The 25969-nt window shown below is 37.3% G+C and overlaps 1 protein-coding gene across 8 annotated transcripts in view; it reads left to right on the top strand.

Moving 5' to 3' along the window:
• LEKR1 (leucine, glutamate and lysine rich 1) overlaps positions 1-25969 on the top strand; it is a 209987-nt gene that overhangs the window by 121542 nt on the left and 62476 nt on the right. For 7 of the 8 annotated variants that reach the window (XM_032408367.1, XM_032408375.1, XM_032408369.1 and 4 more), the window contains 3 exons: positions 2796-2877; positions 11816-11893; positions 12244-12447. In XM_032408367.1, coding sequence (XP_032264258.1) covers positions 2796-2877; positions 11816-11893; positions 12244-12447 — 364 coding nt within the window. The remainder of the gene's footprint in view (positions 1-2795; positions 2878-11815; positions 11894-12243; positions 12448-25969) is intronic. The other variant, XM_032408368.1, reaches the window with a different exon arrangement.

Genomic DNA, 25969 nt, shown 5'->3' with positions numbered 1-25969 from the left:
GAATATAATGCACAAGTATATTCAAATGTGAGCTTAAGAATGCTTTCCAAAGCAGGGCGCCTGGGTGGCTCTGTCGGTTAAGCCTCCAACTCTTGATTTCGGCTCAGGTCATGATCTCAGGGTTGTGAGATGGAGCCCTGCTTTGAGCCCCACTTCAGGTTTCTTGCTCAGTGGGGAGTCGGCTTGAGGTTCTCTCTTTCCCTTTCCCTCTGCCCCTCACCACTGCACTCTCTCGTGCTCTCTCATGTGCACTCTCTCTCTCGCTTTCTCAAAAAAAAGAATACTTTCCAATGCTATAAAAATGGGGTTTTAAATTAGCTGCCATTTTTACTATCTACTATTGTAATTATCAGATGATTGAGAATTAATTGCATAAAATTCACATATCAAGTACCAATTATTTGGTCAAGATAATCAATTCTTCCTCTTAATAATAGCTGTATTTAGAAGTGATAACATGAAATTTATTACATAGGCTCAGACCCCTGCTTCATCTAGTTTAAGATTATGTTTTGACAAAAGCACCAAAGGACATTAATAAGAAGGCATAATTGTTCTCTCTGAAGTCAATGTCATAAAGTTGGTCACAATGATACCATATTTGTCTTAATATCTTTCATTAATTATAATATATTAATTTTTAAACTTTCAAAATTTAAATCTAAACCATCTCTTGGAGTTAGACATTCTGCTAATTTACTACATATTTTATGTAAAATACTTTTTATTCATCTTAAGTATACCCCTTTAAAGATTCTTAAACAGATCTATAGCTACACTAACCATACTTTCATGGACAAGTACCATATCCCCTTGTAGCTTTTATATCTTGAGAGCCCATGTAGGAGAGTTTGAAAGATAAGGACTTCGGGATGAGTCTAATCTGAGTTTGAATCACGGGAGCACTTCTAATTAGCTATGTCACCTTTGATAAGTTAGTTAATTACTCAGATCCTTAGAGTCTTCACTAGTGAAAATATGTATCTGTTTTTCATGGTAGTTGTGACTATAAATGAAATGATATAGGAGAAAACATTTTGCACAGTGCCACAGAGTGCACCATCAACAAACACTAATCTCTTTCCTTCCTTATTCTTCAGAGGATGGGTTGAAATCTTTTGGCTGTGCCTGTGTGAATAGAACCCCTCTACAAGTCCATATGAACTTAATGACAAAGCAATCCATTGTGCAACATTCATAAGAGATTGCTTTGTTTCAGAAGGTTGCACTCAAAAATAAATTATATGTATGTGATCTTTTCTCTCATATAATGATATCACTTGATAACTGGGGAAAATGGACCCTACAAATACTATCTATCAGTTAAGTCCTTATTGACTTTTACTTTGAGGGGCCATTCTTTCAAACTGATCCCTTCAGCTGAGTTAAAAACCTTCAGTCAGTTAAACTGTTGGCTAATGCATTAATTCATTGTAAGATATTAGGCAAGTGGTGCCTGGGTGGCTCAGTTGGTTAAGGTTGATTTCTGCTTAGGTCATGATCTCAGGGTCATGAGATCGGGTCCCACTTTGGGATCCACACCATGCAGGGAGCCTGCTTAAGATTCTCTCTCTCTGTGCCCCTCCCCCTCTCTCAAAAACATATAAATAAATAAAAATGAAAAGCATATTGTAAGATACCAGGCAAGAGAATCAGAGAGTATCTCCTTTTTTTTTTTCCTCATCTGAAAAATGGGGCTATTTGCACCTAGATAGAAGTTTGAGGGATAACATTAAATAATGTATGTGTAAGTACTGGATAAACATGAAGATTTATACTAATTTCTGGCAAATTCTAATTAAAACATTCGTTTAGAGTGATTTTTGTCTTGTTTTGTTTTCTAATTTAAAGGAACTGGCTCTTCTTCATAAAACAAAGCTAAGAAGGCAGATTGACAATATATATAGAAATGTTATGTATTTGTATGGATGCACAAAGATTTTAAAGTTTACTATTAAAGCTGTGTAATTAAAACATATCTGAGCAGGTGTAGCATAGAAATTTTATAGTTCCAGTGTGTTAAATTATTTTCTCCATAGAAACCAGTTAGTCCATCTGTGTAAGTTCGTTTTCTACCTTTCTCTCAAAAAGCGTGCCAACAAGGGCTGTCATTGCAGTGGGGGTTCAGATCACAGTTCCCACACACAGGCTAATGGCAGGACCCACTTCATTCCAGCCATTTGTTCTTTCTGCTTTAGTTTCAGTTCTGCATCTGCACACGTTAGACACGGCTGCTTGAATAATCTTTCTCAAACACTGCTTGAATTCCCCAGACTATGGAAGCCAATTTCCTGCTTGTATTTTCTTGGCTTTGAAAGTTATTAAAATGCCTATTAGATGCTACCCAGAGTTAACAAATTCTATACCAGGAGCGTTGCACATGGTTTGTCTATTTCAGTTCTACCAGGAGGCCTCAGTGATACTTCTCAGTTCCAGGCCACAAGAGTGAGCTCAGGCAGTCAGGTGTTTCAGAGGTGAGCCACATGATCAGAAATTCATATGTGTGTCAGTGACATAAATTTCCTTTAAAAACATTAGTAAAATATAGCCTATTAGCTGTTTGAAAATTAGCAAGATATTGGTGGCAGAAAGAGGCCAATAAATTGGATCTGTCAAAAACCATTCATTCTGTGGGGTTTCGGAAGAGATGAGCTGCATATCCAGGCAAAGTGGAGTAAACAGCTGTAGTATGCTGCAGGAACTGAGTGGCAGTTCTAAAAGAATATGTTTTACACTCTGAAACTATCTGGACATTTTGAATGTACTAATCAGATGAATACACTGTGTCATTTCAGATTTACAATGTCAAGTAGAGGCACTTGGGCTAAATCTTCAGAAGGCAGTGACCAAGATTGACAACTATAAAGCAAAGCTCATGTAAGATGGTAAACATTGAACAACCTGTAGATTTTAGAAAGACCTCTCCCACCCTTACCATCTGTTCTCTGTGACTCTTTTAGCAGTGATTTCATTGTGTGAGTGTGGTCTGCTTTTCTCAGGCACTTTTCTGGCCTGTCTTGTATATTAAAGGACATGTAAATATTTTTAAATACATGAAATGTTTCTTTCACTCAATAAGAAACTTAACCTATTCATGTATTAAAGCTTTCCCTGGTTGTTCAAGTATAACTCAATGTGAAATATTCTGATTTTTTTCTCTTAACGTGTCTCTTTATTATCCATCCAGAAGAAACAACTTTGAAGTTGTTTCTTAAAATTACCAATTTTAAGTTCAAAAAGAGAGTATCTTTGAAAAAGTATCTTTGAGTATCTTTGAAATGTTGGAGTACTTACGCTTTATACAAGTAAGAAAGAAAATATTGGAAAACAAATGACAAGAAAATGCCCTTGTAAAATATCCAGAGCACTATTGCTTTTAGAAATGAATTTACTTCAGAAGTTTCAAAAATTACTTTATGGTATAAATATCATACATCTATAATTATAATACTAAAATAGAATTTTTATAATCTTTGAAAAATAAATTTTTTTATTTTGTGGTATGTAATCTGGTAGCTCTGGTTTTCAGTTCCTATATTTTGGAAGAATGAACCTCACAAGAAATATAAATATTTAGAATGCTTAGCAACCAAATGTTGTGTTGACTATGGACTACTCCTAAGAACAATGTGTTTAATAAAATTCTTAACAGTGCAAGGAAGAACAAATTCCAAAAATGCCCTACCAAATTAATTTATACTTGAATTATTTGTAGCAAAATAATTTGTCTTTTAAAAACAAAAGAAAGCAAATATTCAAGCTTTGCAAAACTGTGGTTAATAGTACAGTAAATACAATAATTCAGCCGTCTGTGTATAATGGCCGAGGTTGAAGGAATGAGTGGATAGGGGGTCCTTGGATGACTCACTGGGCCCAGGAAGTAACTTTCTGGATGAAAACAAGCATGAAAGAGAAAAGCAAAATGGTGATTACCCCCCTCCCAAAAAACCCATTGTTCCCCACCCTCTAGTAACATTAGGGAGGGCTTTGGCCGTATGGATGTCTCATGTGGAGGGCAACCTAATCAGGCCACGGCTACTGTGTGACTTTGGCTTCTTAGATCTCAATAAGTGACAAAGGCACATTCCAGGAATAGAGGAGTAGGGCTGGTACTGACTAAACTAAAAGGGAATTTGTGGACCCACCAAGACTTAGCATATGGAGTGGAGTCCTGGCAAGTTAGGAGAGAGGCTAACCACAGAAATAAGCATTCTGAGGAAAAAGAATAAAGCTCATTGGTTGTGACATGAATTGATTTTTCACTTGATAAATTGGCACAGAATTTTCTATATATACAAGGAACATTCCCATTTAATATTAACATGCTTTGTGGTATTTTTTATTAAATATATAGATATTTTAAAGATTTTATTTATGTATTTGACACAGAGAAAGAGATAGAGAGCGTGCACAAGCAGGGGGAGCGGCAGGCAGAGGGAGAGGGAGAAGCAGGCTCCCTGCTAAGTAGGGAGCCCCATGTGAGGCTCAATCCTAGGACCCTGGGATCATGACCCAAGCTGAAGGCAGACGCTCAAGCGACTGAGCCACCCAGGCTCCCCATTATTAATTATATTTTTAACATAATTTATAATGTGAATACTGAGAAATGACAAGAGTCAGAATAGATTGGAGTTGGAGTGAGAAATACCACCTCACTAAAGTCCATCAAACAAATTAGCTGGAGGAAATGCTTTTGTTTCAGTTTATAAAACTGTTGCTTCCTGCCCTATATAAGAACTTCTTAAAATTAGAAAATGGGCAGAGTATCCATTTTTAGAATGCTGAGTTATGAAAGAACTACTAAGTCCCTTGTGATTACGAGATGGTACCACATCCAAATGGAACCACCCAGAGACAGGAAGGGCCTGTTTTTCTGGTGTCTCCATAGAAATGAGGAAAAAATGTCCCAGAAGCCACCAAACAGCCCTCTCTTTACATCTCTTTGGCTGCAACCCTTTACATACCCTCTCCTAAATGAATCACTGGCAAGGGGAACAAGACTACCACAATTAGTTTAGACCAAGCAGGATTATGATAATGGAGCTCTGATGGCCAGGAAGAAAGCTGTAGTGCATGTCTAGAAGGTAACCAGTAATGCTTGCTAATGTGGTAGAGCATTCATGATGCTTTGAAAAGTTAGGACATGAGCAAGGCCAGTTGAACTTGATGACCAAGTTCAAGACATGAGGAAGGCTATTTGTGGTGGACAGAATAGTAGTACCCAAAGATTTTCATGTCCTAATTCCTGGAGTCTGTGAGTATATTACTCTATATGACAAAAGGAACTTTGCATATGTGATTAAGGATTTTGAGAAAGGGAGATTATCCTGGATTATTCAGGCAGGCATGATGTAATTGCAGAGATACTTATAAGAGGAAAACAAGAGGGTCAGAGTCATAAAAGTAGTTGTGAAGGTGGAAGCAATGTTTGGAATGTTGTGATTTGAAGATAGAAGAAGGGGGCACAAGCCAAGGAATGCCGGTAGTCTCTAGAAGCTAGAAAAGGCAAGGAAACAGATTTTCCCCTGGAACCACCAGAAGGAACACAGCCCTTGTGATATCTTGATTTTAGGACTTCTTACCTTAGAACTGTAAGATAGTAAGTTTGTGTTGTTTTAAACCACTAAGGTCGTGGTAATTTCTTATAGCAACAATAAGAAATTAACACACCGGTGTGTTCAGAACCTAATGAGGATTCTGGATTTATGTGGAAGGCAATGGGAAACTATTAGAGGATGTTTGACAAGAGAGTGAACTGATCTGATTTGTTTTATTTATTTTTTTATTATGTTATGTTAATCACCATACGATCTGATTTGTTTTAAAGGGTCAGCAAGGCAGCTACCTGGAGAATGGACTAGAGTGGGAGTACAAGAGCAATCAGGGAGACCGGTGGGAGGGTGTGAGTTCATGCAAGTCAGAAGTGACTGGTTGAGTGTAAGGCTGTATGTAGTGTGGAGATGGAGAGAAATATGTGTCAGTTCAATCTGACAGGATTTACTGGTAGAGTGGATGTGACTGGGGAGCAAGAAGACTGGAAAGGAAAGAATAAAGGATAGGATTTGGGGATTTTCAGCATCAGGGTAGACAGTCGAGAGGCACTAGAGCAGGTGACTATGAGCCTCGACTCTAGATCCAGATGGCTTCCAGCACCACTGTTTAGTAGTTATGTCACCTTAGGCATGGTACTAATCTCCCTAGTCTCAGTTTTTTCAACTATAAGAAGGAAATAAAGGCTACCTTGTCATTATGGTGTTGGTGTCATTGATTGAAGTGGGAAAATCGTAGAAGAGATAGATATGGGGTGAGGGAAATAAAAAACTATGCTTTTGATGTATTAGATTTAGAATGCCTTTTGGACAGCAAGGTGGAAGTATCAAGGAGACAGTTTGAAAATGGTTATTTCATATGAAGCAGTGGAATGGTATGGAAACTTGCCTTTTTTTAAAGATTTTATTATGTATGTATGTATGTATGTATGTATGTATTTATTAGAGAGAGAGTCAGAGAGAGCACAAGCAGAGGAAGGTGCAAAGGGAGAAGCAGACTCCCCACTGAGCAGGGAGCCTGATGCAGGGCTCAATCCCAGGACTCTGGGATCATGACTTGAGCTGAAGCAGATGCTTAATGGAATGAGCCACTCAGGCACCCTGAAACATGCCTTTCAAATTAAGAAAAATATCCAATTATTTCACCTTATTTCCTTTATGTTTGTTTAGCAAGGGTCTTTCTAAAGGCTTATTCCAAGCAGTTGAAGAGAAAGGATTGACACTATTTGCTGAGAGTAAGGAAGGAATGTAGTGTTGAAAAAGATGTAGACTTTCTTTCTATTCCCTCCAATTCCCCTCTCCCCATCCTAATGAAGGTGAAGATAGCAATTGTCATGAGGGTAAACCATAGAAAGAGTGGTTTAACTGGCATGGGCGTGGGAGCTGACCATGGTGAGGGGGAATCCTTGGGACGGTAGGCACTCTAGATTAATTGTCCATATAGTTAGCAAAATAACCACTAAAAGAAGTTCTACTGTCCCTGCCTCTAGATTGGAAAAGTTGTATATGAGTCTGAACATAGAGTGAATGTCATGGTGAGGATGCTGTACCTCAAAGCATTTTTTAAAGTTTTTATTTTAATTCCAGTTAGCTAATTTACAGTGTTATATTAGTTTCACATGTATGATACAGTGATTCAACAATTCCATACATCACCTTGTGCTCAAAGCATATTTTTTTTTAGAGAGAGAGAGAAGTGTGCAAGCGGGGTGGGGGTGAGGGAGAGGGAGAAAGAATCTTTTTTTTTTTTTTTTTAAGATTTTTTATTTATTTATTTGACAGAGAGAGACACAGCGAGAGAGGGAATACAAGCAGGGGGAGTGGGAGAGGGAGAAGCAGGCTTCCCTCGGAGCAGGGAGCCCGATGCGGGGCTCGATCCCAGGACCCTGGGATCACGACCTGAGCCGAAGGCAGACGCTTAACGACTGAGCCACCCAGGCGCCCCTGAGGGAGAAAGAATCTTAAGCACACTGAATGTGGAGCCCAGTACAGGGCTCAGTCTCATGACCCTGAGATTATGACCCAAGCTGAACTCAAGAGTCCGACGCTTAACCGACTAAGCCATCCAGGCACCCCTCAAAGCATTTTTTAGAGTAACATTTTTGTTTGATTTCAAAGCAAATATACAAAACTTGGAAAATACAGGAATATGCAAAATAGAACATCATAGTTGTATTTTGATAGATCCTTGTAGTCCTTTTTCTTTTTTTTTTTTTTAAGATTTTATTCATTTATTTGAGAGAAAGAGAGTGAGAAAGAGCATGAGAGGGGAGACGGTCAGAGGGCGAAGCAGACTCCCCACTGAGCAGGGAGCCCGATGCAGGACTCGATCCCGGGACTCCAGGATCATGACCCGAGCCGAAGGCAGTCGCTTAACCAACTGAGCCATCCAGGCACCCTCCTTGTAGTCAGTCCTTTTTCTAAGAACTTTTTCTTAAAGTCTTCTTTTTATAAGTAATGTGTATTTTAACATGTTTTCACTTAGTGATATAATGTATCATTTTCAGTTAGTGATAAATATGACATGTTCCAAAAAAAATATTTTCCATGTCATTACATGATACATTTATAGATAACTTTTAAATGGCTATATAGTATTTCAATTTGTAGATGAATCATAACTTATTTACTAAGCTTTTGTTTTTTTAGAATTTCTAAGTTTTTCACTTTTATAAGTAAGGTACTTTGAAATTCATATAGATAAATCTACTCACACACAAGTATTTCCTTTGGATAATTTTCGCTAGAATCAAACTTAAATAATTTTAATGCTTTTAATACATAATGACTCATTGCCTTCCAATAAGATTATACTGATTTATAATCTCAGCAGTATTTGTACATACCCATTTCTCCACTTCCTAGCTAATAGTGGGTATAATAACTAAAAAAAAATACTAGTTTGATTGATGAAACATTTTACTCCTGCATGTTTGACTCTGAATTCTTTCTTTTGTGACTCACCTGAGCATAATCTTTGCCCACTTTTCTAATGGTATGTCAGTCTTTTCCTTATTGCTTCTTTTCTAATGATTTATTCAGAAATAACTTACAAAAAGTTGTAAACATAATGATAGTACAGAGAGCACCGAAATAGCTTTTACCCAGATTAACATTTTAACCCATTTGCTTTCTCTCTCATCCTTTCCCTGGCCCCCTCCTCTCTCTCTCTCTCTCATCCTTTCCCTGGCCCCCTCCTCTCTCTCTCTCTCTCTACACACACACACACACACACACACACACACACACACACACACACACACACTTTTCTTTCCTGAATCACTTGAGGATAAGTTACATACAACCTGACGCTTTACCGCTAAATACTTTAGCCTGCCTTTCCTCAGGTTGGTGATACTTTACATAAGCACAGTAATCTGTGTCATAAATTTACATACAGTACTTTAATCTACCATCCATATTCTAATTTTGTTAGTTGGCCTTTATAGCATTTTCTCCTCTAGTATAGGCCTAGTAGAGTCAGCTTGTTTGGCATGTCTTTTTAGCCTCCTAATTCTGGAATATTTCCAGTTTATCTTTTTATATGACATTGGCATTTTTTGAAAACCCCTCAAACTTTTTTAAATAAAAACTTTCATTTTATGTTGGTCTAATGTTTCCTTTTGATTGGATTAAGGGCATGTACTCTTAGCCAGAAAACCATATAAGTGAGGATGTGTCCTTCTCAGGGTATGACCATCTGCCTGCCTTTATTTGGTGATATTAATTTTGATCACCTGGTAAAGGTACTGCTCAATTTTTTTCACTCCCTTATTCCTGGGTATTATTTTGTTGTTGTTGTTCCTTTTCAACTAGTAAGCAGTCTATAAGAGGCACTTTAAATACACTTTAAATGCTCTCCTCCTCAACAAAATTTATCCCTCGATACAGCATCCATTAATGATTTTACCTTATCTAAACTTTGCTACAGTGGTTGCTAAATGAAGATTTTTCTGACTCCAGCCCTCCCTCCCCATTTATTAGCCCTCAGCATCCTACTTTAAGCAAGAGCCTCACTTCTTCTCATTATTTATTTATTTATTATTGGTATAGACTGATAAACTCTTATTTTTTCAATGGTTTATAATTGATTACTGTACTGAATTGTTTTGATATATAAATTATCTAAGCTTAGCCAGTAAAAGCCCCTTCAAGCTGCCTCCCGTGACATTGGAACATGGTTTCCTCATCTTTTATACTTCCTCACCTTCTGACATAACAAGATATCTCAGATATACTTACTCTGCGTAGTCTTGGAATCAGCCATTTCTCTGAGTACTCTTAGTTCCTTTGAAAAGAATGGATTAGAGACCAAGATATAGGCTCTGAGTATCACGCTCATGTGCTGCTTGATTCTGTTGATGGTTTCGTGGGCTTATATATATGGCAGACATATCAAAGTATATATGTACTTCATTGTATGTCAACATGATACCTTAATCTATTTTACAAAAAATAGATAATAAAATAACATGTTTTAAAAAGACATTTTTTGCAAAAGAAAAAGTTAAACTAAAATACTGTGTTCAAAGATAAAACTTGGGTAATAAAATGCTAAAGAAAATCAAAGTAATAACAATAAAATTCATGAAAATGGTTATTTTAGAGAAGAGGGAGTTGGCTGTGACTGAGACCAGGGACATGAAGCTTCTAGGGTAGTTGGTCAGGTTTTATGTTTTTACCTAGATGGTAGTTATAAGAGTTTTCTCCTTATAATTCATTATATAATTGTTTTATGTAATTTTCCTATAGCTTACAATTTTATCATATTTTACAATAAAAAATGGTTTTAAAAATAAATGAATGTTTATGTTCATGATGCAAATAAATTATTATTTATAAAAAATTAAAGTCATTCTACAAGTAGGGCAAACTCATTGACAATCTAACATATAATTCATTGTACAGTTTATAAGCTATTTTAAGGTACTTTCAGATAATGACTTATTAATAAACAACCTATACAAACTTAAACTGGAATATTACTCTTTCTTAATATATTAACTTTTTGAGTTTTGGTACAAAACCCAATTACATAAAATCAAGACATATGTTTATTTCAGTTTTGGAATTTCCATTTGGTTCATTTTAATGGTTTATTTTTCTGCTGAGATTTATCATCTTTTCACTAATTAGAGTGGATCTTTTTTTTTTTTTTTTTATGTCTTTGAGCAGAGTTATAACTGCTCTTTGAAAAATCCTTGTCTGCACATTTCAGTATCTGGGTCATCTCAGAGGCAGTCCCTATTAACTGTCATTTCTCTTGAGAATAGGTCATGCTTTTCTGTTCTTGCTTGTGTTGAGTAATTTTTATTATATTCTGGGCATTGTAAATGTTATATTATGGAAATTCTGGATTCTGTTATATTTCTCCAAATACTATTGTTGGTGGGGGTGAGGGTGGTGCTGCTTTAAGCAGATCGTTAATTTGGTTGGCCTCGGACTGTAAACTCTGTCTCTGGGGCAACAGCTCAGATCTCTGTTTAATTATTTTATCTTTAGCCTGCTTGGAGTCTGCCCTGTGCGTGTAGAGTTCAGGGCTCAGTCAGATGTGTGTGTAGGGTCTATCTGAGGTATTGGGACTCCTTTTTGACTCTCCTATTTTGAGTCACTCTTCACTTTTCAGCACTATGGTTGACCCAAACTGTGCTCTAGTTCTTTAGGCCAGACTATGTTTTCTTTCAGAATGTTAGTTCCCCTTCATGGTGCAGACTGGAGCCTCAGGTTTGAAATCATTAAAAACAACAACAACAAAAACAAACAAAAAACAACACAAAAAGCCTGACCTTCATGCTGTCACCTCATTCCAAGTGTCAGCTTCCTTCCAGAAATCTTCTTGTTTTTGTTCACTTTCCAATGCCTTCAAATAGGGGTTTTTCTTTTTTTAATGTTCTGCAAAGTTTAGACTTTTTATTTATATGCAGATCAGTCTGATAGGGGCCTACTTAGCCATTATAGAAGTGACCTGAATATTTATTTCTTTCAAGAAATAATAATATAAAGATGCTAAGAAATTTCTCCTATGGATGAATAAAATAATGATATAGAAAAACACACTGTTGGACTAACAGATTAGGTTATTTTTTGGCAGAAAAAAACCCCTTGACTTCATATTTCTCATTTCAAGGAAGTATGCATATATCATCACAAATAGAATATAAAGGTAAGAAAAGTAGTAAAGGAAAAACATGTTTTTAAAAAGGGAAAACATTTATACTTGAGCTATTTTGAAATAAAATATTTTAACCTCTTTTATATTATTCTAGGAATAAATCTAATGAAGCTGATGACTGTCAAAGAGAACTTAGAAAACTGAAGTTTGAATCCATTATTTCTGAGTCACGGTATACATTGCAAATTTTTAAATTAATATTTTTAGTCATTGAATTTGAAACCATACTCTAAGTAACATTTTATTTGTTATGTACTTAGCTTTTCTTATTGTATTATTTACATATATAATACCTAATTCACGTTTATAATATCGTGAAGTTGTTCATTGATTTTGCCTCTGCCTAGATGGGGCAGTTTTAATATCACAGAACTATCCATTTTCTTAGTATTTTAAAAATTGTTCTTTAAAGTTAAAATTATAGTCTTTAGCGTCAAGTGAGATTTTCATATATATTTGATAAACATAAAGTGTCTAATGTGTATTGGTGGGTTTTTTTTTTTTTATCCTGTTCCATTTTAGGCATACCAGATTGCTTAAAGAGAAAGAGGATTCTTTAATGGCTTGTCAACAAATATATAAAACTTTACAGGAAGAACTGACTGCAAAAGAAAGGCAGGAAGAAGACATAAAAAGAAGAATTAACCTTGCAGAAAATGAACTACAGATAACCAAAACTCTTCTGACTCAGACAAAGGAAGAGGTGGTAACACTGAAAAATGAAAGGTGCAGTCCCCAATAATTTCTTCCAAAAATATTTCATTTAAGTCAATATTCCATATATATTTGAAATACCAAGGTCTTAATATATTAATGACAGTGAAATCACGGCATTAAAGAAATATTTCACAGGAAAGGTCATCACATCCCACCACCTCATTTGACAATGATTAAACTGAAATCAAATTGGTTAAATGACATGCTTAAAGTCACATAGTTAGTGAAAGTGGAGATGGAATACACATTGCATTTGCTGTCAGATTTTTATTGAAAAGTATCAAAAAGACCATGTGTGATCTTATACTACTGAATTTCACCTCGGCCAATAATTGGTGGATTCTATCATTTTCCAACAGAAAAACATCTTTTTGTATCACTTTTTCCTTTTATTAGCTCCTACGTTTCTTCTCTGTTACTTATCAACACCTCTTACTGAGGGCTCTCCACAAAGATACCTCTTGCATTCAGGTAGTAAAGGGAAACTAAAAAGCATGTTCATTTAGCCTTCCTAGATATTGTCGCTCAGTTAATTTGTCTTTAAATTAACCTTACTTGTACTTAATTTCTCAACCCCGCTTTCTTTCTTTTTGTTTTCATTTGCCTGGTATGTGTTTACTCATTCTTTTTGAGTTCTTTAGTTTTAAAGGCATATCTGATATATAACACACATTTGGGGCTTTTATTTTATTAGTTTTTATCAAATCTGGGAGTCTTTAATGGGAGATATTATCCCATTTACATTTATCAATATAACTATTATATTCCAGAAGAACACAAGTTCCATAAGGCAAGAATTTTTGTCTTATATTACTCTCTCTGCACAGAATGCAAAATTGGCTATTTGTTTTTCATTCTTCCCAGAATTTTTTTAGTTTATTTTTTATTTTGTTAATTTCATTTTATGAGTATTAGACCAGTTTCTAACTTAGAAGATTTATAAACTTTTTTTAGTTCTTTACAAAGGCAGCTATTTGCTCCCAGAGGAAAAGTCTGGGAGTGGGTAGCAAGCAGCTTAGAATTAAGTTAATTGTCTTAGAACTTTCTCATCAACTCTTTGCCCTGGGTTATATCTGTCTCTACTCCAGGCTAGAAGGAGTTCTGTCCAGTTCATAGGGGAACAAGTCTTATCTCTGGTCCATCCTGGGATAAGATGAACAACTGCAATGCTGATTGCCACCCATGATTTCCTGACTCAGCCATACCAACAACCTGCCTCTTGCAAAGATGGTATACCTTATAGTTACATGACTCTTCATTCCACCCCACCACCTCTGCTATTTCACAATTACATAGTCACTCAGCCCATAGCCTATTAGAAGCAGTAATTTCATAAGCATGAAATTTGCAAGGGCCAAGCTTACTAATAACAAGAAGGAATGGCAGCTAAAAGATTGGTCATGCGTAAGAAGAAAAAAAACTATAAATCCAAACAAAAACTTGAAAAGCATTGCAATTTGACCCAATATGCAATAGAGACAGCCTAACACACATCAATAACTTTGAGTGTTCCTATATTTATAACATGGATTAATAACTGATGGCCATCATGATGACCCTGAGTGAGAAAATAAAAATTAGCTTTATACTCTACATTAAAATGTACAGAATCATATGTACGAGGACACCAAGAAAGAAAGAAATTTTTAAAAATCTTCTGCTTATAACTTTGGTTATCTGAGTAATTTTCTTATATTCCTGTATTACCTAGAATACCCCACTTCTAATGGCATCAGATTAATTAGGTTTACTTGTTTATCAGAATGAATGCCATCTTCTTTACAGTGGTCATTGAAAAGATCCTGTCTTTGCTCAAACATTTCTGGAACTCTTTTCTGAGGATTGACTTAAGTGCATATGTTTTAGAACAGTCTCTGTATGATGAATCTTTGCCCTTTAGGAATTAATTTGATTTTAAAAACCATCTCAGTAGGTTCAGTGAAAGCAAGTCCAGTGAACATGGTAGGAAGTCAATCTGGGAAATATTGTGTGGAATAAAAAATAAATTGTATTTTTTTTTCTATGCTTAGTAAATTATCCCTTGCTGCAGTTTGAAGAAGGCAGTCTTATGAGTGTTTTGAGGATTGATGGCATCATTAGAATAAATATAGAACTTCCTTGGAGGATTGCTTTGAAATACATGCTCACCTGGATGTATATGTTTTGCCACATTTTAAAGACATTAAGTATGGTTCTAATCTTAACCTTCTGTTGTAACTGTTGAATGAGAAAGATAATTTCTTTAAGTTTTCAGAGAATAGAGACATCACTGAACTACCACCTTCTCTTCTTCTCCCCTTTTTTTTCTTTCATATACTTGCCCTGTTTCCTTCTTTGCTCTTTACACTTTAGTCTATCCAAAAGCAGGCATGGTATTACCTCGTCATTTGGTGACATTAAGTTTACTATCTGCCACATAACAAATAAAAATGTGCTTATGTACCAGTAAATTATCATACTATCATAGGATTACTCCTAGACATAACCCATTGTCCTAGGCCACCTTCAAGTTTTGTCTGCCTTGTCCTCTATTGTATCCTCAAAGTCTAGCATGTATCCACTCAATAAATATTTGTTGAGGGAATGAATGACTTGCTATGGGTAATTTAGTCAGTCAACAATTATTTGTTGAGCATTTACTGTATGCCAGGTACTATGTACCCTGGGGATATAATAGTGAATCTGAAACATCCCTGTCCTCAAGAAGCTTACATTCTAATGAGATGCATAGTTAAAAAAAAAAAGTAAAGAGCTAACTAGAATAATTACAGATTGTGATAACGGATATAAAATAAGTAAAAGGGTATTGTAGCAGAGACTGATAGAAAGGGGGCCTGATTTGGAAAGAGCAGTCATAAAAGTGACTTCCAAGATGATACACAAAGGAAGGCAAGTAAAAGTAACTGGGCCAAAAGCCAGGAAGAGCTTTATAAGCAAAGAACAAACTTGGTGAGTTCTCAGAAATGGCAGTATGACTTTAGGCCTAGCAAGTGTGAGTGAGACAGGCGAGGACCAAACCATGCAGGGTCTTCTAGGCCTTTGGGAGTTGGGTATTATATACAGTGCAATGAAAAGAAACCATTGAGGGGATTTAAGCAGAAGAGTGACCCTGTGGAAAGATCGTTCTGATGCTGAGTGGAGAAGGTATGGCAATGGGCAGTGGGAACAACTCAGGTCATTTACTGTTTTGATATTAATGAAAGGACTTTATGTATGGTTAAGCCTAACAGACATGAGAAAAATGAAAATCTTCAGCTCCCACCCCTTGCCAGCTTGTGCTGGGTTATTTAAATGTCTGTACCAAGTGGATAGTGGCAAAATAGCCAGGGTTTACTCCATTTTGAGCCAAAAGGGATATATGAAAGCCAAGTTAGGGGCACCTGGATGGCTCAGGCAGTTAAGCATTTGACTCTTGATTTTGGCTCAGGTCATGATCTCGGGTCATGGGATGGAGCCCCGCATTGCATCCGGCTCTGCTCTCAGCAGGGAGTCGTCTTCTCTCCCTCTCTCTCAGCCCCTCTCCCCGTGCACTCTCTCTCTCTCAAATAAATAAATAAATCTTAAAAATAAAAGAAAGCCAATTTAAAAGGATATTTTGAAGAATAATGACCTTTTGGAAGCTTTTGACATTTCTGTCCAAACCTACCTGGAAACTTTTGTTGACAAGCCAATCAAAGAATCCTCTTTCTCTTTAAGCAATCTGGCATGCCTAAAATGGTACAGGATAAAAAAACAAAACAAAACAAAAAACAAAAACCATCAAAACACATTAGACACTAGATCTTTATGTTTATCAAAGATATATGAAAATCTCATTTGAAACTAAAGACTATAATTTTAACTTTAAAGAACAATTTTAAAACTACTAAGAAAATGGATAGTTCTGTGATATTAAAACTTCCCCATCTAGGCAAAGGCAAAAATCAATGAACAGCTTCAAGATATTATAAACATGAATTAGATATTATATATGTAAATAATACAAGTCTTCCTTTGACAGCTGGGGCAACCTGTTAACCTGCCCCCTTTCTGTCTCTGGTTCTTTTCCATCCCCTCCTGACCACAGACATTCCTTAAGGTTCATGCATGGTCTTGGCTTTCCTCTCTCCGCTTTCTTCCCTTTAGTAGTAACCTGTCTCTCAACTGAGCAAGTTTCCCTTTAAAGCTTTGCTTTGAAGTGCCAATGGGACCTCTAAATAGAGGTGTTCCTAAGCAGTTGGAGATGTGAAAAGTCCCTCCAAAGAAGTGATAAAGATACTGATAACACAGAGGTTCTTGTTCAGTAGCACTGGGTGGTGCCTGGAAATCTGCCACACAGCAATGTCCCAAACCACTGTCACAGAAGGACTTGCAACCAACCAGGCTGCCAGATGTGCTCTCCAAAGGCCAAAGCCCAAATTGCTCCCAGTGACGGTGTGTGCTTCCGTAAGCTCAGGCAGTCTCACGTACATGCCGCCCCTCCCTCCCCTCTCCTGATACAGAACCCCCGCCAAAGCTCCACTGGGACCGTGATGAGAAAGGTGCAATTTAGATGCTATGTAGCTTCAGAAGAGGAGAAAAGGAAGATGTAAAAAGCCAAACCTGACCCTAGGAAAAAACTGGTAGAACTGAATTTGGGGCAGGAGAGGAATTGGTAACTAGGAAGTAGTTGAAGTATTAGGACAAATCTACTTAATGATGCATTGCTCTCTCCCCCACACTCAGGAAGCTCTATTAGGACAAGAGGCTCCACTGGACGGAGGAAAAGTAGGTCCTTCGAGATCACGGATGCTGAGGGTAGAGGTCTGGCCAGCTTGGTCACAGACGCACTGAGGCTGGAGAGAGAGGTCTCCTAGGTGGATGAGGAAGGATGCAGCCAGGCACAGTGGCGAGCGCCAGAGAAAAGGGCAGCTGTTTTCTCAATCTATACAAAGAGCTCTCTGCTCTCCTGCTTCTGGGCTAGAGGGGCTCATCAGCCAGAGCCAGAACTCGGCCCAGACTGTGAATTTGTGACGGCGCTTTAGGCCTATAGTGGATTAAATAGGGTTGTGTGGGCTGGCCTGCAGGCCTAATGCCATTTTTATAGAAAAGTATTTCTATGGTAAAATGTGTTTGGAATTCCCTATAACCAACTTACAAATAACGTTTTATAAGGACATATGTGTTTAAGCTTGGAGACTGCCCACATATAACACTTAGAGAAATTTATGCGCTAACACATGGGCTACAACCATAGTGCTGAAACACGCAGCTGTCTGTAATAGCTCTCATACTCTATGCATTCCCAAGAGCTGTATTGGCACCATCTTGGTACATTCCAAGAAGAACTATAGGAAAATACTTATTCGACTGACTTGCCAATAACAGGATGGAATTAGTGAAGAGCATTGTTGGAGGAAAAGCTTAGTTGTAACCAAAGTTATGTGCAAGTTGCTTACGTGTTATTTCTTCTGTGAAATAAATAATATATGTCTGTATCTCTTTGTCTGTCTAACTCTATTTTATTTTTTTTAAGATTTATTTATGTATTTATTTGAGAGAGAGAGAGAGAGCGCAAGAATTCAAGAGCACAAGAGGGCGCACAAGCCGGGAAGAGGCAGAGGGAGGGAGAAGCAGACTCCCTGCTGAGCAAGGAGCCCGATGCGGGGCTAACCGACTGAGCCACCCAGGTGCCCCTCTTTATCTATTTTAAATGAAGTTTTCTTAAGTGCTCCCTGTCCCTCCAGAAGGGTATCTTATAGGCTATAAGGAAGGGTTTTATTCAACCTCCCTCACACATGTAACCTTAACTTCTTTTAAATTCCCAGGTCCTCTCCTTTCTCCCTTTGTCTTTGATTTTTGTTTGTTCGTTTGTTTTTAACTGAAAGCTACAACCCTCACCCCAGAAGAATATATACAAAATCTAGCAATTTATTTTTCAGGAGTTTCAGAGTTTCCTGCTTTCCTGTATATGACATGACCCCATAATTAAACATGCGTGCTTCCTCATGCTCTCTTTCCCCTTTCTCCTTTTCCCCCTACGCTGCCTCCCTCAAACTCTCTCACACACAATCCATAGGTATCACAGTTGTGGGGAGCCCTCTAAGGGCTTCTGTGATCATGTCCTGAGTGAGATGCATCCTTTTTTTTTTTTTTTTAGGTTTTATTTATTTATTTGAGAGAGAGAGACAGAGATAGTGAGAAGAGAGCATGAACAGGGAGGAGAAGGAGAAGCAGGCTCCCCCCTGAGCAGGGAGCCCATATGATTGGGAGCTCGATCCCAGGACCCTGGGATCATGACCTGAGCCAAAGGTGGGTGCTTAACCGACTGAGCCACCCAGGCGCCCCATGAATGAGATGCATCCTTATGTAGCACTCAGTGGAAGGAGTAAGGGATCTGAAAACCAATCAGGACTCTGCTGTCCTTGCCACATGCCCCAGGGGAAGGAGCTCAGTTTTCTTGCATAAGTATGCTATTCCCTTCTTCCCTTATCAAGCCTTCTGTCTCTAGGTCTGACCCCAGCCAGAGGGAATATCATCTCTAATTTACCAACCCAGAGGAGAAGTCATTTCCAGATTTGCCCAAAGGCACTGGTTAGCAGAGTTGGGAACCTTCACCTGTGAAGCAGGTCATTTTCCACATTTTTCCACATTTTCTACATAAGGAAAGAGGTTAAGCAAGGCTAAATCTCTCACTCAGGGTCACATAATTGGCAAAGACAGAACGCAAGCTCTGCTGTGTCTAACCTCATTACCCTTGTTCCCTCCACTACAGTTCACATAGTTCCCTCAGCATCTGTCTTGAAGGGCTGTTTTGTCAGCTCCTCTCTGTGTGACTTCTTTCTCAAGCAGTTGTAACACTGAGCTTTCAGGGGACTCTGAGCCCTGGGAGAACCCAGAGTGCTCCCTTTGTGTCTCCTCTCCCCACCCCCTCACTTTCTTACCCCACCTCTCTACTCTTTCAGGATTCTTCCATTCACTCAATAAATATAAGATGGTGACTTTTGTCTTCTATTCTCTAGTGTCTTGGTAAAATCAGAAGTGGAGCTATATCTTCAGAATGATAATAGAATAATAACATTTCACAGCACATTCTAGAAGAAGAGAAGCTTAGTGTTTAATTCCTTTAATGAGGCTTGCCATATTTTCAAGAAGGTTAAAGAAAATGAGAAATGTAGACTATAAAAAAGGATTCAGAAGCAGTGTATAAAGGGTCTGTTACCTCATGGTACTGTGGCTTAAGTATAAAAAAAACGGACTTTAGAGTTAAGCAAATAGGTTTAAGTCTCAACTTGACCAGTATCAAATTTGGACAACTCAGCCACTTTAAGGCTCATTTTCCTTGTCTGTAAAATGGGGATAGTAATAATAGCTATCTTCTCATGAAGACTAAAGCATCTAATATTGTGCCTGGTAGGTTGTAAGTGCTTGGAAAATGTGTTCCCCCTCTTTTCATCTTTTCTTAGGTTGCTAACTCCTTAAAGCATCCTATCTTATTAATGTTTATACCCTGCACTGGTGATGTAGCTATTTATTAAATGTCTGTCAAATTCAATATTATCTGCTTTACTCTTCAAGTTGTAAAGATTAGTTCGTGGAGTGATTCAATTTGGGTGCTATCCTATTAGTTGAAAGCATTATGAAGCAAAATGTTTTAAGTAACATCATTCTAAAATAACAAACCTTATCATTTTTTTTTTTTTTTCCAAGACTCACCTCTTTCTCTGATTTCCTATCTATCAACAGCTCTCAGAACAAGAGGCTGGCCAAACTTCTTATGATACCACAGAGTTAACTGCTTTTAACTAAGGCAAGAGTTGTGGCAAAATCAAAATTATCTCTTTGATTGACAATGTGAAGACATCTCTAAAAGAACAACTTGTGAAATAGAATTTAAAGCTGTCGTTTGGCATTATGGTTTGACATTTGTTTGCAGTTACGTTTTTAACTACAATTAAGGGAATCTAGATTTTTGCATGTATATAAGAAATTAGATTCTCATTTTCGTTTGGGTCTAAGAATCTAAAAGTTAAAATTTTTAAAATAAATACTCTTAATTGCGAGAGATCCTAATTTGCCTATTGTGCCAACTCCAGAAATGTTATTTTTAAACAATATTTCATGAAATTGCAGGGGAGAGTGCTGCAGATAGCCACACCTCCCTCTCAAATATAGAAAGCAAAGGCAGCATAGCACTGCAGAAAGCTCAAGGCTGCTATGAGCTTGAGCCAGCATTGCTTATGAATTGTGTCACTTTAGATGGTCATTTTCTACTTCAGGATCTTGTTTCTTCTAATATTTAGGCAATTGCATTAGTGTATTACCCAAAAAATGGCAAGAAAGAACCACTATATCCCCAGAGACTAAAACAATGCCTGACACGTAATGGGCACTCAATAAATATTTGCTGGATAGATGGATGTATGGATGAGAATTTAATCCGAATGAAACCATGATTGCATGATTTAAAATTCAAAAGCTCCCAGTGTTTCTCTCAGGTCCAGAAAGCTTCTGACTTATCAAAAATCAGAGGTGGGAATACAGTCCAAACTCCTAGATTCTAGTGATAATCTTCTTTATTAGATTCTTAGTAAAATCCAAATTTAGGACCTAAATCTGGTTACAGAGTTTCCTGTAACTCTAAGGCATCTTTATCTCTAGAACTGGTCCTGAAGAGGAAATTAGATGTCTGTATGATATTAAAAAAATGGCTACATATTTTCAGCTTTTTATAACATGGAAAAACATGGAATATGCATCTAACAATGTTTTATTTCTTATCATTCCTCTAGATTTCTAGCAGAAAGGCTCACAAGAGTCAAAATTGATCCCTTTTAGGTTCTTTCAGCACAAGCTTTTTTTTTCATCATCATTGTCTTAAAATGGTTTTGTATTCCTGAACAATGTGTAAGCCAAAACAGTGGATAATGGTTTTGTATTCCTGAACAATAGTATAAGTGTGATTTTTGTTTTTGGAATTGGGATTATCTTTTTCACACATATTATCATCTCTGTTTACATTACTCAATGCCCATTTCATGCTAATCAGGGGAAGTATTTGTATAATCACATATAATTATTCTTTCTGCCTTGTCCCACTAAAGAATCACACAAGAGTCTTAGAGTCTGGGTCAGAGGCTCAACAGGTATCAAAGAAATCTGAAAGTCCTTCTCATCTCTACACTCATGAATGTCAAGCAGACTTACCACTGCAGACTTTAAGTCCACGATTTTTAAAAGAGTTCATTCAAAACACCTTATACTTTGTGGAAATGTCATAGGGAACTTCATAACTCTGAAAATTCAGTGAATAATTATCACTTCATTAACATTGTTTAAATCTTGGCCTACTATGTTTTAGCATCTATAATCTACTAGACTTTCAGTTTTTGTTCTAAAAGGAAACATATAACAGCAGTGGTGTTTTGCACTCGGTCCATGAGAGGAATGTATATGGAATGGATTCCACTTTTGGTTGTATCTAAATTATATTTGTCTCCAGAGAGACTGAAATTTGAGCATCTCGAATACTCAGTAACACCCATTTTACAATAAAGGTAACTTCTAGTGTACTGACAGGCACCCATCTGGAAATGCTTGTTGGAGTTTTCTAATCAGTAAGACCTCTTTTCAAATAGGAAACCAGGCTTAAGAAATAAAATGGACCAAATTGCCAAGACTGTGCCGTCTGCTACCTCTAACAAGCGCATGGCCAGCCACATCCATTCTGTATACTAGCGTTTTAAAAACCAGGTCAAGTGCTACTCAGTTTCCATCAACTGCTGTTCCTTATTTGATTAGGTTTACTATTATAAGACTCTAATCTCATACCTAAAGTTGTATAATACCACTTGAAGGTAGACCGTGGCATTAGTTTTCTATTGCTGCTATAACAAAGTGCCCCAAATTTAGTGGCTTAAAACATCACAAATTTATTACCTTATAGTTTTGCAGGTCAGAAGTCCAAACGAGTGTTAAGGGACTAAAATCAAGGTGTCACTAGGGCTGGTTCTTTCTGGAAGTTCCAGGGGAAAGCCCCTTCCTTGCTTCTTCCAGCTTTAAGAGGCTTCTGGCACTCTTTGCATCCTAGCCGCATGAATCCAATCTCTGCTTCCTTTGTCACATCATCATCTTCCCCCACATTAATGCTCTCGCCTCTCTCTTATAAAGGCCTTGGTAATTACATTTAGGGCACAACCAAATAACCCGAGATAATCTCCCCATCTTAAGACTCTTAACTTGAATCACATCTGCAAAGTCCTTTTGCCATATAAAGTAACATACAGACTCTGTAGATTAGGACATGGATATCTTTGAAGGCAATTACTTAGTCTACTACAACTGTGGTAAGTTAAAGATGGCCCTTATTAATCCTATAGCAACCACTAAAATAAAACTAAACAAAAGATTTATAGCTAAACAGCCAAAACAGTGGATAAAATAGAATCATAAGACATATGCAAAATCTAAAAGAAGGCAGAAAAAAGGAAAAGGACACAACAGATGAGATAAATAGGAAACAAATAGCAAGATGATAGATTTAAGGCTAACCAAATCAACAATTGAATTAAATGTAAATTGTCTAAACATTCCAATTAAAAGGTAAAGATTATCAGATTGTATTTAAAAAAGTAAGATTCAGCTATAATCTGTCTATAGGAAGTTTATTTTAAATGTAATGACACAAATAATTTAAAAGTAAAACAATGAAAAAAATACACCAAGTTGACGCTAATCAAAAGAAAGCTGAAATACTATTGATATCATATAAAGTAGATTTTAGAACAAAGAATATTACCAGGAATAAAGAAATTCATTTCATAATGATGAGTGGATCGGGGCACTTAGGCGGCTCAGGTAAGGATCAGGCTCTTGATTTTGTCTCAGGTCATGATCTCAGGGTCATGAGGTGGAGCCCCATGTCAGGCTTTGTGCTCAGCTCCATGCTCAGCTCTCCCTCTTCCTCTGCCCCTCCCCCCACTCACACACACACACACACACACACACACACACACTCTCTCTAAAAAAAAAAAAAAAGATTCAGTGCAATCACAAAATTCCAACACAACTTTTTATAGAAATTAACAAGCTAATTCTAAAATTCACATGGAAATGCAAAGGACCTAGGATAATCAAAACAACTTTGAAAAAAAACCTAAATTGGGACACCTGGGTGGCTCAGTACTTAAGCTTCTGCCTTCAGCTCAGGTCATGATCCCAGGGTTCTGGGATCGAGCCCCGCATCAGGCTCCCTGCTCAGTGGGAAGCCCGCTTCTCCCTCTCCCACTCCCCCTGCTTGTATTCCCTCTCTCACTGTCTCTCTCTCTCTCTGTCAAATAAATAAATAAATAAATAAATAAATAAATAAATAAATAAAACCTAAGTGGTCAAAAGATCAAAGTCAATACCTGAATTCAAGACTTCTTATAAAGCTACATATTTAATACAGTGTGGTACTAGTCTCAAGAAAGACAAATAGATCAGTGGAACAGAATAGAGAATCCAGAAGGAGGCACACATATATGGTTAATTGATTTTCTACATGGGTACTAAAATAATTCATTGGAGGGAAGATAGTATTTTGAAACCATTGGTATTAGAATAATTGTATATACATGTGTGAAAAATGAACTTTGATTCATACCATGAAATATATAAATTCAAAATATAGATCTAAATATAAAACCTAAAATCATAAATTTCTAAAAGACATGGAAGAACAACCTTTATGACCTTGAGTTGGGCAAAGATTTCTTGGATTCAACACTAAAAGAACACTCCATAAAAGAAAAAAATAACCCTGATAAATTGGACTTCATTAAAAATAAGACTTCTGTTTCTTATAAAGACAGTCTAGAGAATGAAAAGACAAGCTGTAGACTGGAATAATATATTTACAAAATAAACATCTCATAAAAGACTTGTTTCCAGAATATGTAAAGAACTTTAGAAACTCCGTTATATGACCATAAACAACCTAATAAAAAAATGACTGAAAGATTTGAACAGATACTTCACCAATGAAGATATACAGGTGGTCAATAAGTACACAAAAAAGATGCTCAACATCATTAGTCACTAGGGAAATGCAAATTAAAGCCACGGTGAGATACTACTACACACTTTCATAATGTCTAAAATTAAAAAGTCTGAACATAACCGAGTGTTGACAAGGACGTGGAGAAACGAATTCTCATACCCTGCTGGTTGGAATGTAAAACAGTATAACCTCTTTGGGAAAGTTTGGAAGTTTCTTTAAAAGTTAAGCATTACACTTACCTTGCTACCCAGGTGTTTTACTCAGGAGAAATTAAAGGGATTATCTATAAAAAAAACTTGTACAGAGGTATTGATAGCAGCTTTATTTGTAATAGCCCAAACCTGTGAAACAACCTATATGTCTATCAACAGGTGAGTTGATCAAATAAATTGTGGTGTAGCCATACAATGAAATACTACTCAGCAATAAAAATGATGGGGCACCTGGGTGGCTCAGTCATTAAGTGTCTGCCTTTGGCTCAGGTCATGATCCCAGGGTCCTGGGATCGAGCCCTGCATCAGGCTCCCTGCTCAGCAGGAAGCCTGCTTCTCCCTCTCCTATTCCCCCTGCTTGTGTTCCCTCTCTCGCTGTGTCTCTCTCTGTCAAATAAATAAATAAAATCTTAAAAAAAAAACCCATAATCTAAGCAAGGAATATCCCCCACCCCCAGGGTAGAGATCCTCACAGTGGCTTCCAGGGGAATTTCAGAATTTCAATGGCCTCCGCCCCATGCCAGGTGCACATCTCCCAGTGAGAGGACTATTCTATCCATGCCTGCCTATCATCAGACCTGGCCACTCAACTTGTTCTTGCCACTGAAATGTGAGAGAATGCACCAATTCTGAGTAGAAGCTTTAACAGAGCCAATGTTTTGGAGATTTTTCTTTTCCGTCTGCCACAAAAAATAGCATTCCTTGGTAAGAGTTGCTCCTTGAGCTACATCCTGGAACAAAACATGGGGCACAAAGCAGCAGATGACACATAACATGAGCAAAAAATAAACTCTGGTACTTTGAGCCTCTGAGATTACAAATATGTTAAGTTTGAGTTGTCCCTGAAATATAAAAGTAGAGCAGTCACTGAGTTGGATTCATGAGTCAGATACTCAGAGAACAGAGAATAGATCTGAGCCAGAGATAAAATTTGGGAGTTGTCAGCATCTGGATTGCATTTCAAGCATAGGAGTGGATAAGATCACCTAGAGAAAGAGTAGAAAGGAAAAAGTGCTGAGGAACACAAACATTTAAATGACAAGTACAGGAAGATGAGTCTGCAAGGGAGACAGGAATGGCCAAATATCTGGAGGAAAGCCACAAATGAGGTTTTTAATGCACTCCCACTTTTGCTGTCCTCATACTTTGTTTCTTCTGCTTCACTTACTTCAGCCTAGAGACTGCTAAGCAAGCATCAGAACCTGCTGGGTGCACCTCACACTCTGAAAGATAAATTTTTCTTTTACATTACTGGATTTTGAGCACCTTTTGGACAGGGATCCTGCCTTCCTAATTCACCTCTGTCCCTTCAGGGCCCAAT

This window comes from Phoca vitulina, unplaced genomic scaffold, assembly GCF_004348235.1.
Source record: "Phoca vitulina isolate PV1807 unplaced genomic scaffold, GSC_HSeal_1.0 scaffold10, whole genome shotgun sequence".
Lineage (NCBI taxonomy): Eukaryota > Metazoa > Chordata > Mammalia > Carnivora > Phocidae > Phoca > Phoca vitulina.
Note: the sequence above shows the minus strand (reverse complement) of the source record. Positions and strands in the feature narration are given on the sequence as shown.